At 40.2% G+C, this 14,923-nt stretch overlaps 1 protein-coding gene across 1 annotated transcript in view; it reads left to right on the top strand.

The window, feature by feature from the left end:
* The window catches only part of LOC125454115 (low-density lipoprotein receptor-related protein 1-like), a 1,886,982-nt gene that overhangs the window by 765,172 nt on the left and 1,106,887 nt on the right, over positions 1-14,923 (top strand). The window contains exon 7 of the mRNA XM_048534492.2: positions 10,758-10,920. Coding sequence (XP_048390449.1) covers positions 10,758-10,920 — 163 coding nt within the window. The remainder of the gene's footprint in view (positions 1-10,757; positions 10,921-14,923) is intronic.

Raw genomic sequence — 14,923 nt, 5'->3', positions numbered from 1 at the left:
AAACTATGATGCGATTAGACAGGAGTTAGGAAGCATGGACTGGGAGCAGTTGTTCCATGGTAAGGGAACTATAGACATGTGGAGACGGTTTAAGGAACAGTTGTTGGGAGTGATGAGTAAATATGTCCCTCTGAGACAGGCAAGAAGGGGTAAGATTAAGGAACCTTGGATGACGAGAGCGGTGGAGCTTCTAGTGAAAAGGAAGAAGGTAGCTTACATAAGGTGGAGGAAGCTAGGGTCAAGTTCAGCTAGAGAGGATTACATGCAGGCAAGGAAGGAGCTCAAAAATGGTCTGAGGAGAGCCAGGAGGGGGCACGAGAAAGGCTTGGCAGAAGGAATCCGGGAAAACACAAAGGCATTTTACACTTACGTGAGGAATAAGAGAATGGTCAAAGAAAGAGTAGGGCCGATCAGGGATAGCATAGGGAACTTGTGTGTGGATCCTGAGGAGGTAGGGGAAGCCCTAAATGAGTTTTTTGCTTCTGTCTTTACGAAAGAAACCAACTTTGTAGTGAATGAAACCTTTGAAGAGCAGGTGTGCATGCTGGAATGGATAGAGATAGACGAAGCTGATGTGCTGAAAATTTTGTCAAACATTAAGATTGACAAGTCGCCAGGCCCGGATCAGATTTGTCCTCGGCTGCTTTGGGAAGCGAGAAATGCAATTGCTTCGCCACTTGCGAAGATCTTTGCATCCTCGCTCTCCACTGGAGTCGTACCTGAGGACTGGAGAGAGGCAAATGTAATTCCTCTCTTCAAGAAAGGAAATAGGGAAATCCCCGGCAATTATAGACCGGTAAGTCTCACGTCTGTCGTCTGCAAGGTGTTAGAAAGGATTCTGAGGGATAAGATTTATGACCATCTGGAAGAGCATGGCTTGATCAAATACAGTCAACACGGCTTTGTGAGGGGTAGGTCATGCCTTACAAACCTTATCGAGTTTTTTGAGGATGTGACTAGAAAAGTTGATGAGGGTCGAGCTGTGGATGTGGTGTATATGGACTTCAGTAAGGCATTTGATAAGGTTCCCCATGGTAGGCTCATTCAGAAGGTCAGGAGGAATGGGATACAGGGGAACTTAGCTGCTTGGATACAGAATTGGCTGGCCAACAGAAGACAGCGAGTGGTAGTAGAAGGAAAATATTCAGCCTGGAAGTCAGTGGTGAGTGGAGTTCCACAGGGCTCTGTCCTTGGGCCTCTACTGTTTGTAATTTTTATTAATGACTTGGATGAGGGGATTGAAGGATGGGTCAGCAAGTTTGCAGACGACACAAAGGTCGGAGGTGTCGTTGACAGTGTAGAGGGCAGTTGTAGGCTGCAGCGGGACATTGACAGGATGCAGAGATGGGCTGAGAGGTGGCAGGTGGAGTTCAACCTGGATAAATGCGAGGTGATGCATTTTGGAAGGTCGAATTTGAAAGCTGAGTACAGGATTAAGGATAGGATTCTTGGCAGCGTGGAGGAACAGAGGGATCTTGGTGTGCAGATACATAGATCCCTTAAAATGGCCACCCAAGTGGACAGGGTTGTTAAGAAAGCATATGGTGTTTTGGCCTTCATTAACAGGGGGATTGAGTTTAAGAGTCGTGAGATCTTGTTGCAGCTCTATAAAACTTTGGTTAGACCGCACTTGGAATACTGCGTCCAGTTCTGGGCGCCCTATTATAGGAAAGATGTGGATGCTTTGGAGAGGGTTCAGAGGAGGTTTACCAGGATGCTGCCTGGACTGGAGGGCTTATCTTATGAAGAGAGGTTGACTGAGCTCGGTCTCTTTTCATTGGAGAAAAGGAGGAGGAGAGGGGACCTAATTGAGGTATACAAGATAATGAGAGGCATAGATAGAGTTGATAGCCAGAGACTATTTCCCAGGGCAGAAATGGCTAGCACGAGGGGTCATAGTTTTAAGCTGGTTGGTGGAAAGTATAGAGGGGATGTCAGAGGCAGGTTCTTTACGCAGAGAGTTGTGAGAGCATGGAATGCGTTGCCAGCAGCAGTTGTGGAAGCAAGGTCATTGGGGTCATTTAAGAGACTGCTGGACATGTATATGGTCACAGAAATTTGAGGGTGCATACATGAGGATCAATGGTCGGCACAACATTGTGGGCTGAAGGGCCTGTTCTGTGCTGTACTGTTCTATGTTCTATGTTCTATGTTCTAAATGTGCCCAAATTGTTAAAGGTGGCAGAACATCTTTAAGGAAAAGTTTGTAAAGCACTCTGCATCCCCTGCTTTAAACTAAGATCATAAGGAGCCGGTCATTCAACCCTTTGTGCTCACTCTGCCATTTATTTATGTTGTGGCTGATCTTCGACTGCACCATTTTCCTGCACTATTCCCATATTGTTTATGATATGAATCCATTGAAATCCATCAATCTCAATCTTGAACAACATGCCTGAAATATCTGCACAGAGGCTGGTAGCAAATCATCAAATCACCTTTTATTTACATGTGGTTTATACATGGGTTGTAACCAGTCTGCTCAAAGCTATTCCCTAGAATCATGAGGCTCTCTGAATCTCCTGTTTATATCTGTCAGCCAGGGCTCCCTACTTTGCCCAAATTAATACCACCCCTCACCAATTAATGCTGTCATGGCCAATGAATCCACCTGGTTTCAATCACTTAATCCTGAGTGATAGAGTAAAGTGTGCAGAAGAGACTGAAAGTCTGCAGAGGGATATAGATAGTCGAAGTGAGTGGGCAAAGGTCTGGCAGATGTAGTAAAATGTTGATAAGTATGAAGTCATCCATTTTGATAGGAATAACAGCAAAATGGACTATGTTTTAAATGGTAAAAATTTGCAGCACGCTGCTGTGCAGAAGGATTTGGGTGTCCTGTGCATGAATCGCTAAAAGTAGGATTGCAGGCGCAGCAGGTAGTTTAAAATTGAAATAGAATTTTGTCTGCCATAAAAACAGGGAGGCTATGCTGCTGCTGTATAGAGCCCTGGTAAGGCCACACCTGGAGTACTGTTTGCAGTTTTAGTCTCCTTACTTGAGAAGAGATATACTAGCACTGGAGGGGACACAGAGGAGATTCACTTGGTTGATTCCAGAGTTGAGATGCTTGGATTATGAGGAGAGACTAAGTAGACTGGGATTATCCTCTAGACAAGAAATGTTTAGGCCCAAAACATCAGCCTTCCTGCTCCTCTGATGCTGCTTGGCCTGCTGTGTTCACCCAGCTCTACACCTTGTTATCTCAGATTCTCCAGCATCTGCAGTTCCAACTACCTCTAAACTTCTATACATTTGTTTTCAGCTTACCTTTGACAATTACAAACTGCCATTATTAATTGATTATATACACATCCAATCAAGTTAATTATGTGACTGCATGGCCATTGATCGAAAAATTAATGGGCAAACTTAAGTCTTCCCATGACCTCATGAGGTTTACTAGCTCCCTTTACTACCTATCCTTGGGCTTTCACGATTCAACCACACTCCAGTACTTGTTATTCAATCATCCTTGCTAACAGGATGAGAACTTGTCCCCACTGTCTAAGATTGTTTGTCCATAGGAATTCAGTTAAACCCCTTATATGTTAGTTGTATTTAGATTTTATAGGTGTATAAAATGTATAATGACAGTCACCTAACGATTCTTAATTATTGAGGGATCAGACCTTTATTCTGCTATTTAGTAAATAATAAATGTTGAACTAACTGTCAAAAGAGGTATCTATGCAAGTTTTTTCAAGGGTGTTCCTTATCAAGATAGTCTCAGGGTCGAAAGCTAACTGTCTACATGAATTCAATTAAATCTTTGATTTCAAATACTTGATAAAGTACCGTTATATACATATATGTGTATGTATGTATATGTGTATACATATAAAGAAAATCACCTTTAGATGATTGTAATGGCAAGATTACCTGCCCATGTGTAAGGAGAATAAAACTGCCCTTGTTACTCCAGGTATGGTCTTACCAAGACTCGAGATCTACATCCATCAGCTTCCCCTTCTTATATTTTACAAATGACAACCTCAAAAATTCTAACAGATTTTTAAATGTGATTTCCTTTTCAAAAATCCAAGTTGACTGCTCAACCCTATTATCATTTTCGAGATGCCCTGTTAACAAGTGCATTGTTATAAATTCAATCAATTTGATTGATGCTTAGCTGATGACACTGTAATTCCCTATTTTCTTCCACCTTCTTTTCTTAAATAGTGGAGCCACGTTTCCCGCTTTGCAAACTGCTGAAATCATCAAAGTATCTAAATTTTGGAAGATGGGCATCATCCACTATCTGAATGGTAATTTCTTTCAACACTTGATGATATAAAACATTAGATCTAAGGGATCATCATCCTTTCTCCCACGCCTAACAACTCCACTCATCACACTCCACAATCTGATCCCTTCTTCCCTACTGAGAACTGATACCACTTCCTACACTCCAGACAGGCTCCACATTCACCCTGGGCCAGACCCTATTCCTCTGTTCTCAGGAATCAAATTCCCTTCCCCTCCTGATAAAGCCAGCAATGCCTGCAATGACACTGGACCCAAAATCCCCTGGGATGAGCCATCAAATGCACCTACATTCTGCTCAACTCCTGACCTCCTGCTACCAACTGTATCCCTTCACCCAGTCTAGACCCAATCTCTCTATTCTCTGGTAGTGGGACTGTCAACCTAGTTGTCAGACTTGGCTCTGCCCCAGGCCCCAGAATTCAACACAGAGCCCCACTTCAGCCAGATTCCTCCAAGTTGACCATACATTCCTTTAATGCATTATCGCATTCCTGTCACATTGCATCCTGCACTTTACTACATCCTAGCCACCTGGCAACCTACCTATTTGGCAAGCTACATCCTTGACAACCTACCCAATTGTTGCTCTATCCACTTGATATTTACGTTTGGCAACATACATGCCTACCAACTACCTCTGCTCGATGGGCACTTTATGTACTTGACACACTAAGTCCCTACTCACTAGGCACTCTCACCTCATGTACATACACTTGCACAAGAACTGTCAAATTGGCTGCCTGTGATGTTGGGCTGCTTAGTTTCAGAATACATCGATGGACTGCAATGGCTTGGTAGGCCCATCCCTTACTGGTCTATGCTCTAGGAAACTGTCAAAATGAAAGTACTGCTCTTGATTTCTGAGGATGCCCCGATTGGGACATCATCAGAAATGCAGAGCTGTTTAGTTCCATGAAAATGGAGCAGAGAGGCAATCTACGTATTTATTTATTTGGTTTCTCAGCTATAGAGTATAAAAGCAAAGAAGATTGGATATGTTCATTTTAAAACTCCTGCTCAGCATTAACGCCAGTGCTCCATGCATGATAATACACAGCTGAGTCACGATGGCTTCATTAAGGGGAGGTCATGCCTGACAAATCTGTTAGAATTCTTCAAGGAGATAATGAGGAAGTTGGACAAAGGAGAGCCAGTGGAAATGATCTGTTGGCTTTTCAGTTGGATTTCTGGACAAGATTTTTCACAGGAGGCTGATAAATAAGATCAGAGCCCGTATGTGAGGGATGATGACCTGGCATGCATTGAGGTTTACTTGTTTGGCAGAAGGCAGACAGTAGGTATAAAGGATTTTTTTTAGTATGGCAGCCAGTGAGCAGTGGAGTTCTGCAGGGGTCAGAGTTGGGATAGTAATTGTTCACGTTATATGTTGATGGTCTGGAAGAAGGAACTAAGGGCATTGTTGCTGGTTTGCAGATGACACAAAGATAGGTGACAGGTGGTGTTGAGGAAGCAGGGAGGCTGCAGAAGGACTTGAGTAGGGTAGGGAAGAAGATTGTGAAGATATTTCATACAAATATTAAAAATCATGTGGTCTCTCGCCAGAATGGATAGCAAAAGAAAATGTTGATTAGTATAAGGACTGAGAATGAGAAAGCATTTAGATTTCGAATGATTGGCAAAAGGAGCAAGAGAGACAAGAGAAGAGAATGGTTTACTCAACAAGTCATTAGGAATTTGAGTGTATTGCCTGCCTGTGTGGTGGAGGAAGAGTGAACAAAACTTTTAAAAGTAAATGGATCATATTCTGAAGAGAAAATATTTGCACAGCTAAGACAAAACAGCAGTAGAGAGGCACTAGGTGAATGCACGATGAGCCATTTGGCCGTCTTCTGTGCCGTACACATTCTATTATTTATTAATTCCAAACAAGCTCCCTGTTGCTGAGGAAACATAATATGCACAATCTTCTCTAAGTGTATAAAGGTGCAACACAAAACAGGGAGCCTGTCTGACATTTTGTGAATCTGGATTGGAAGAAAATTTTAAGTGTCTTCCTCATTCAGTGCAACCCTATGAAGATAAATGTGGTGTGAATGATAACCAAATAACTGGGTATGAGTTTTTAAGATTTGTTTAGTGTCACAAACTCATGGAAATCAACAGAACAGGAACAGTCCCTTCAGTCCAACTCATCCATGCTAACCAGGTTTTCTAAATTAATCTGGTCCCATTTACTAGCATTTGGCCCATATGCCTCTAAACCCTTCCCATTCATATACCCAACCAGATGCCTATTAAATGGTGTTATTTGTGTCAGACTGAATTTCTATTTCATTCCATTTATTATTGAAAGTCACATTAACGACTTTATCTCCTTCAGACTTGATTACTTTCATCTCTACTGCTTCAGCCTCTGTCCACTATGAACTGTAGACCTGACTGCATCTTATTCCATGGACCTTGACTATTCACCCTATTCATGCCCCTCATGATTTTATAATCTTTTATAAGGTTACCCCCTCATAATGATGCACCAGGGATGATAACGCCAGCCTCTTCAGCCTTTCCCTAACCCTATCAACATCCCTGTAAATCTTTTCCGAACCCTTTTACAACATATTTCCTTAAGCAGGGATACCAGAATTGAATGCAGAATTCCAAAATGGGCGAAGCAATGTCCTATACAGTTGCAATATAACCCATCAACTCTTGTAGTTAATGCAGTGAATATAAAACGGCAAGCATATCAAATACCTTCTTTACTACTCTGTCTACCTGTGACTCCACTTCCAAGGAACTATGAATCTGTACCCCTGGACGTCTTCGATTAGAAACACTCTCCAGGACCTTCCCATTAAGTACATATGTCCTGCTCTGATTTCCTGTACTAAAATCTAACAATTCATATTTATCTAAATTAAGCTCCATTTGCTACTCCTCAGCCCATCACCCATCTGATCAAGGTTCCATTCTACTCTAAAGTAACCCTATTCACTGTCCTCTACATCACCAATTTTGGTGTCATCTGTAAACTTACTAACTATTCCTCCTATATTCACATTCAGATCATTTACATAAATGTCAAAACGCAGTGGCCACTAGTTATAGGCCTCCAGCCCAAAAAGCAACCTTTCAGCACTACCCGTTTTGTTCCCAGTTTTCCAAATGTACTACTTTCTCAAGTTTGTTTACAAAGATAGTGGCAAATCACAATATCTTCTTCAGTGATTTTAAATAGCATGCAGACATAAAGCTGCCATTTTAAATTATTGATCCAGAAGGATGATTCTTTTGTGTAACAGGAATTCTAGCCTTGTGTTACGGCCAGGTTGTTGTCAATTATTTCTTCTTTATTGTTGAGGCAGCAGGAGTATATGCAAAACAAGAAAGTAATTTGAGGCTAGGTTCCAATGTGCGTGGACAATCCCTTTTAATAACATAGTTTTATTTCTGCCTAATTTTTCTAACAACTTCTGTGAACTCACAGAGCTTTGGCGTTGTGTGAGTTGAAGAAGTTTTGATGAGCATTGAAAATCATAAATCTGTGTGCAATTCTACATGTCATTGCCTTTGCTGAAATCACCTGAATAACAAAATTGTTTCAAATTTGTATTTCTGATTGCTTTTTGAAACTTTAAACAGTGGAGTAGAAGTTAAAAGAAATCTTTGTCAAATAATCTATATTTGAAGCAAAGAAGAAGAAAATGACCTTCTCTGTCACAAAGAAATTGTTGTAAGCTGGGCAATGCTTGAATCTGCCCTGAAAAGGGTCCAAAAGTCTAATCCCATGCAACAAATCTGTGTCATTTGCACTGAGAATTATTGTTCCTCTGACAAGGGACTTAAAATCCCTTCATGCTGAGAAAGCTTTTTTTAATAAAAGTTCATTCAAATATCATCCTAGACTCTTCCTGGATTAAACACCCTAGTAAAACTAAGGAAGCACAATTTGACACATTAATATACAGTATTTTCATGCTACAACTGGCATTCCGGCTCCAAAATAGGATATGTGATATACATCACAAGAACGCTTCTGACACAAGCATGCAAGATGATGTTTTAATGAGGATGTGAATGGAATTACAATGGTCATCCATTGGAAATAGATAGAACATGCAGGTTGTGATGTCAATCAGTATTTAACATTGAATTGACATCAACATTACCATTTTGGATCTCAGCATTTTAGCTGAAAGGATGTTCAATATCAGTGAGGATACTCAGTCAGCACTATTTAGAGATCACTACTTTTCAGGGCAGATTCAAGCATTGCCCAGCTTACAACAATTTCTTTGTGACAGAGAAGGTCATTTTCTTCTTGTTTGCTTCAAATATAGATTATTTGACAAAGATTTCTTTTAACTTCTACTCCACTGTTTACAGTCTCAAAAAGCAATGTTCCTGACTGATTCTCTTTCTCCTTTTGTTGTAATTGTGGAAGTGATTGCTTACCAGTGTTCTGTAAAATTGATAACACATCCAGGCAGTTTAGTGTTCATGCAAAGCCTTTGACCTGCAGGGATTCTGTGCAGAGCACAATATGTCATTCGGTTGCAGTCACATGCATTTAACTTGGAACACGACATGACTGAGAGAATATGCAGAGCAGGACAAGCCGTTGAAGGAGGAAGGTGAAGGATGGCTCTGAGCAAGAATCCGTATGAACCTAAGGCATTCAGAAAGCAATTCTGCTACCTTGATCTTAGCAGGAAATAGCATGTCGTAATTCCGTACGGATAGATTTACTGAAACCTTCTACTCATTTCTGCCACACTTGTAACTTCAAAGGAGAACAACAGTGATATGATCAATTATTATGAAGGTTACTGAGGCCAAGAATCTTTCTGCATTGAGCTCCTTTCAGCCAATGATGTTTGAAATTTCTTGAAAATGCTTTCATTGACTTTGCACATATGTGAGGGCCACGAATTGTTTACATCATTGCATTCAGGTCATTGGATCGAGGTTTCTACCAATGATAGCCATGTCAATATGCTCACTTTGTCATTTCAAAGTTTGTCTATAAACGCTCCTGATCCCTGTGAATAAATTAGATCCCTGTTCTTCTCCATGTCTTCCAATACATCATCAGAGAACCTTCGAGCACCCTCATTCTCCTGTTGCATCATAGTGTATGCTGAATCCTTTTCAGAATTTCTTCTGTAAACAGTTCAAGAACCCAGTACTGCTGCAATGTATATCCCTTCCAAGAGGCACAGCAAGCTTTATGTGCTGCCAGACTTGGATAAACTTAGCTTCCTCTGCAGAGATGAACAGTGTCTCAACACTGTGACATTCAGCAATCATGCAAAACAGCAGACAGCACAAAACTGTCATAAACTTGTACCAGAAAAAAAAGTGTGGGTGAATCACATGTTGCAACCATCACTCATGAAAATTTGTAAATGATCTGTGATGTTTAAAGAGAGTACTAAGGTTGGGAAATTGTCAGATATTTCATTTTTAGTCACCAGTTGCATATCTAAGGTCTGCTTACACCAAATATACAAATGTTATGAAAATTATGCATTACTTATTTTATGTGACATCTTCTCACTTTTTTATCATATATGCTGTTTTTCTTTCTGATTTCACTTTTTGTTCTTACATTTATATTGTTCTATTTTTTATGGCTTCGGTAGTTTGTGAGTTACTTTGTGTACTTTCTCTCCTTGGAGAGTAGTTGTTGCAGTCGGATGATTCCAACATTTAAGGGTGGAGAAAGTCCATGACATAGCTTATTGATTCAACACAGGTTTTTCTGTATCAGAATAAATCGCTTTGCTTCTGGAGTAATCTCTTGGTTCTTCTCACTCTCTAACAAGAGAAGACAAAAAAGGAAAAATAATTCTGGGATTTAGAAACACAGCACATGCATTGTAAATTAAAATCCTAAGCGAATGGTCAGACAATGATCTTTTGTTTAAGTCTCTTGTCAAATTCAAGAAAGTTGATAGACTTGTCATTTTGATAGCTGAAAGCATTTTATAGAGTAAAAAACAAAAAAAATCTCACAACTTGCTTGGTAGAAAAAAATCAGGCAGAAGAAAGGAAGGCCAATTATTATAAAGAGGCACTGTGACTTCACATTTTAGTGAGTCTTGCTTTATTTGAAGAAACTTAAAGGTTAATGAATTGGCAAGTGAAAGAAAGTCCTTATGTCTTTATAGAACAGGCTTGATTAACATTCTGAGTTAAGCAAAACAAAAATTATAGAACATTGTTTCTCTGTGGAAAAGCATGCTGGATTCTTGAAAAACTTTCATCACCATTTGAACCTACTTCTTTTCTCCATTGAATATCAGGCATTGAAAAATGATCAAAGACCAAAGTAGTGTATTTCTGATGGAGAGGATTACGCAGTTAGAAATGAAAATCTTGAGCACAAATTACCTGAAGATCTGACCAAGATACTGAAATAAATTTGCAAGCATGAAAGAGTATATTTTTTTGTCGCACAGCAGTCGACCAACCAATAAATTGTCCTGCATTTTTGATCTGAAGTGTTATTTTTGCTTTGGCAGATGTGGAACAAATGGCTATAGACTGGCTTACTGGAAACTATTACTTTGTGGATGATGTCAGTGACCGAATATTTGTGTGCGATCAAAATGGTGGTACTTGTATCACACTACTAGATCTGGAGTTACACAATCCCAAAGGAATTTCCCTTGATCCAGCCATGGGGTGAGTTTATTTACTTACATTTTAAACAAGCTACTGCAGGTGGTTCAATTTCTATAAAATGGTGCGTGTGTATGATGTTAAAATTGCCATCTGGTATATAAAATGCATTCAATTTAATCCAGGGTGAATCGACACGGTTATCCAAGTAGTGATGCATAGGAGTCTGTTATTGATCATCAGGGGTGCAAATTGCTAAAAAGTCTTTCATGTGCCATAAAGTCAGTATCAAAAAGGTTAATTTTAATTGTGAACAATATTTGATGACATATTATGCAGATAATTAATGGAACTGGTAGGTCTTTATGGAAAGCAATTGAGGAAAGGGGATATAGAATTGGACTAGAACCTTATTTTACAGCACCAAATGGTCCTTTTCGCTTCTAAAATGGAGTCTGATTCACAAATATCTTTCTGAGACCGAGTATGTCAGTTGTCATCTTGGGAAAGGGATAAAGGCATGCAAGCCTATGGCAGGTTGTGGAGGGATGGGGCTGTAGAATTGGGTCGCCCAAGCTGTTCCTGATGCCAATTGCCCACCCCACACTTATCGTCTCTGCAACGTAACAGCCAACATTGGAATTTTCAGGCAACTTGCCCATCATGGATCAATTGAGAGACTCATGCTTTACTAATGGTCACATAAGGATCAATTTCCACCATCACTGGCATGATACCCATGACAGCAATGCACCACTACTTGTTCAGCCCAGTTCAGAACAACAAGGAATGGTGGGTGGTGGGACAGTGCACTTTTATAGGCCCCTGTACATGTTGAAGGGGTCCCCACTAAGGTTTCTCCATCCTCTTATTTTCCTTCATCCTCTCCACCATCACCACCAGCCCTCTCCATGTTTCCCTTCTTTCAGGCTTCCTGCCCTCTTTTTCCCTCAGGATGATAAAGCTGGAAACTAGAGGGCTAGCACCAACTCTCTGAGATGGGATTTATTCACCATCGAGGCTGAAGACTTGCCTCTAGCTATTAAACAGCTAGCAATCCCTGACTATCTGTAGCAGGCATACAGAGTAGGCATATTGTGAAGTCATTTGAGCTCAACCTCCTATTAATGGACCTCCATGCTCCAGCCTATACCATCCGGTAATCTTGCAAATTTTGACCAGAAGTATTGAAAAATTTGAAAAAACATCACCTTGTTTTGTAAAGTGTTTGTCAGCTTCCTCTGGGTTAGCTGCTAGTTTATTTCAATTGGATATTGCTACATTTCTGTGAGTTGTATTGTATCATTGATTAAAATTTCACTCATATACAAAACTTGCTGTAGCAAGTGCAGATGTTATTTTTCTTACATGAGTAAACTTGCACAAACAAAGTTGCTTTGAATCTGGATGGGTTCATATGTCTTCCTTTGGAATTGAGCATAAATGGAAGAGTCAAGTAAGGCGAGACAAAGCAGGAAATGCTATACCAAGGGGGAGGAGGGACAGAAGGCATCTTTGCAGGAGGCTGAATCTACAAAATGTGTTCAGGAAGCTGTTCTCCCACCTAAACTCCAGCCATGATCTATCTTTCCCAGAAAAGGTCTTCACCGAAGTCTGCCAGCTCATGCTGCCACTCAGAAGCCAGCAAGGACAGTATTCCCCCTTGCTGTCAAACTGGCTGTGGCTCGGAGTTTTTGATTCATTTGATTCCGTTCAGATGAATGCTGGAGATGCCTTTCTTTGCAGTGGACTACTACAAAAGGAAGCACACTGAGGGGAAGCGATGGCCTAGTGGTATTATCGCTAGCTTATTAATCCAGAAACTCACCTAATGTTCTGGAGACTGACACAGGTTTGAATTCCATCACAGCAGGTGGTAGAAGTTGAATTTAATTTAAAATCAAATTTGGAACTAAGAATCTACTGATAATTGCCAATTGTTGGGAAAAAACCCACCTGGCTAGATAATGTCATTCAGTGAAGAAAATCTGCCACCTTCACCTGGTCTGGGATGCATATGATTCCAGACCCACAGCAATGTGGTTGATCTCAACTACCCTCTGAAATAGCCTAGCAAGCCATTCAGTTAAAGGACAGCTAGGGGCAGGCAATAAATGCTGGCCAGCCATCCAGTGATACTCACATCCCATAAGTGAATAAGAAAAAAATAGTTTGTCATCACATCTTGAGAAAGGAATAACAAAATAAGCAGTATATCTTTATAGTATTGTTTCAGAGATAGTAGGAACTGCAGATGCTGGAGAGTCTGAGATAACAAAGTGTAGAGCTGGATGAACACAGCAGGCCAAGCAGCATCAGAGGAGCAGGGTAGCTGACGTTTAGGGCCTAGACTCTTCTTCAGAAATGGCTTTGCAGTGGGGTTAAAATTGTTTCAGTGATCGTAGGAGCTGCAAATGCTGGAGAATCTGAAATAACAAGGTGTAGAACTGGATGAACACAGCAGGCCAAGCAGCATCAGAGGAACAGGAAGGCTGACGTTTCGGGCCTCAACTCTTCTTCAGAAATTTCTGAATAAGGGTCTAGGTCCGCAACATCAACCTTCCTGCTCCTCTGATGCTGCTTGGTCTGCTGTGTTTATCCAGCTCTACACCTTGTTATCCCTTTCTAGTATTGCAAGCTTCACCTGTGTTACAGGGCTTCAGGTTGATTGTTTTTCTGGTGCCTTATGCCAGCTCTCTGTCATGCACCTGATAGCAAGGTTATTCCATTCTTTCAGAGCACAACTAATGTGAGACAAAAGACAACACAAGATGTGCATCAATGCCGAATCTCTTAGCAACAGTCAGAATTGTGATGAGGTGTGCTTCTAAGAGGGATTGTTCTGTCTTGTTTCTCTTGTTGAGAGGTGTTGTAAGTCTGATGTCAAAGTGTTTACTCCATGGAAAACTAAATAGGGTTGGATTTTTTTTTATATTAGACATAGCATGATTGACCCAGGGTTTAAGTTCTGCTTTCAGTTGTTGAAGTTAAGACTTTTGGGAATTGAACTTGCCAGATACAGCTGTCTCTTTGCTGTTACAAAGGTAGAGTTCTCTCTGTGCTGCTCGATTCAGGCTATTAGTATTCCTTCTAATGGACTGAAGGAGATAGTAAGTGAAATAAATCTGTTTTGCTGAATTTGCCTTTGCCAAGGGCGTGTTAATGGGATGTAGCTATATTGGAACAGTTGGTGAGTATTTGTGAAAGAAGATATTATTTTGTTAAGCATTTCAATAGAGTTATTGTTACGCTAATTCTTCTTTATTTGTTTCTAATTTAACTGTGGTGTAAGAATAAAGTGTGTTTTGCTTAATGCCTGGTAGTTTGACCATCGAATCACACCTGGAATGCAATGCCTTATGCTTGCCTTGAAATAAGATAGAAGTTAGGATCTAGACTATTTTTTGATATGTTTTGAGGAGATTTGGTTGGTTCATAACAGAATGGACTCATTCTACTGTGATAGGCCATTATACAAAAAAAATTAAAACTATTATGGTAAATAAAAGGCTGATTGCAGCCATTGGATCAATTGTGCAATGTGTGCAAACTAGGTGTATAAAGATAATGGCTTTCCATGAACAAACTATGACCAATCAATCATTGGCATCCTTACCCTACAATTCTTCTGTCTGATCACTCAGAAATACCTCTGTGTCTCTAATAATTTTTTTTGTGATATGTTGAAGTTAATTTTATGTGAGCAGAAATTCTCATCAGTTCATTGATTCCATATTGACTGTATTCTGAGTGGCACCCCAACAGTGCATTCTCAATAGAAGCACAGAATTGCTCATATCAACGTTCCTGTTCAACTGCACGCATGTTGATGCCAAAAGTTGTTATCAGTATTACCTCAAAACCTGATCCTAAAGTCGATTTTCTTATCCTCATTTTCATTAATTTGCTTTTTCTTGTGAATGAAGATATATGAATTTGATTTAGCAATGAGCAATGCTCCTTTAAATGTCTTCTTATTGCTACCTGAAGTTGATCGAAAGTTCAAAAGTATTAATATTCAAATTACTACCAACTTTTGGAAATGGAAAAGAAAGTAGAGAGTTTT

Source organism: Stegostoma tigrinum, chromosome 7 (assembly GCF_030684315.1).
Source record: "Stegostoma tigrinum isolate sSteTig4 chromosome 7, sSteTig4.hap1, whole genome shotgun sequence".
NCBI classification, from domain to species: Eukaryota; Metazoa; Chordata; class Chondrichthyes; order Orectolobiformes; family Stegostomatidae; genus Stegostoma; species Stegostoma tigrinum.
This window is presented reverse-complemented; position numbering and strand designations above follow the sequence as displayed.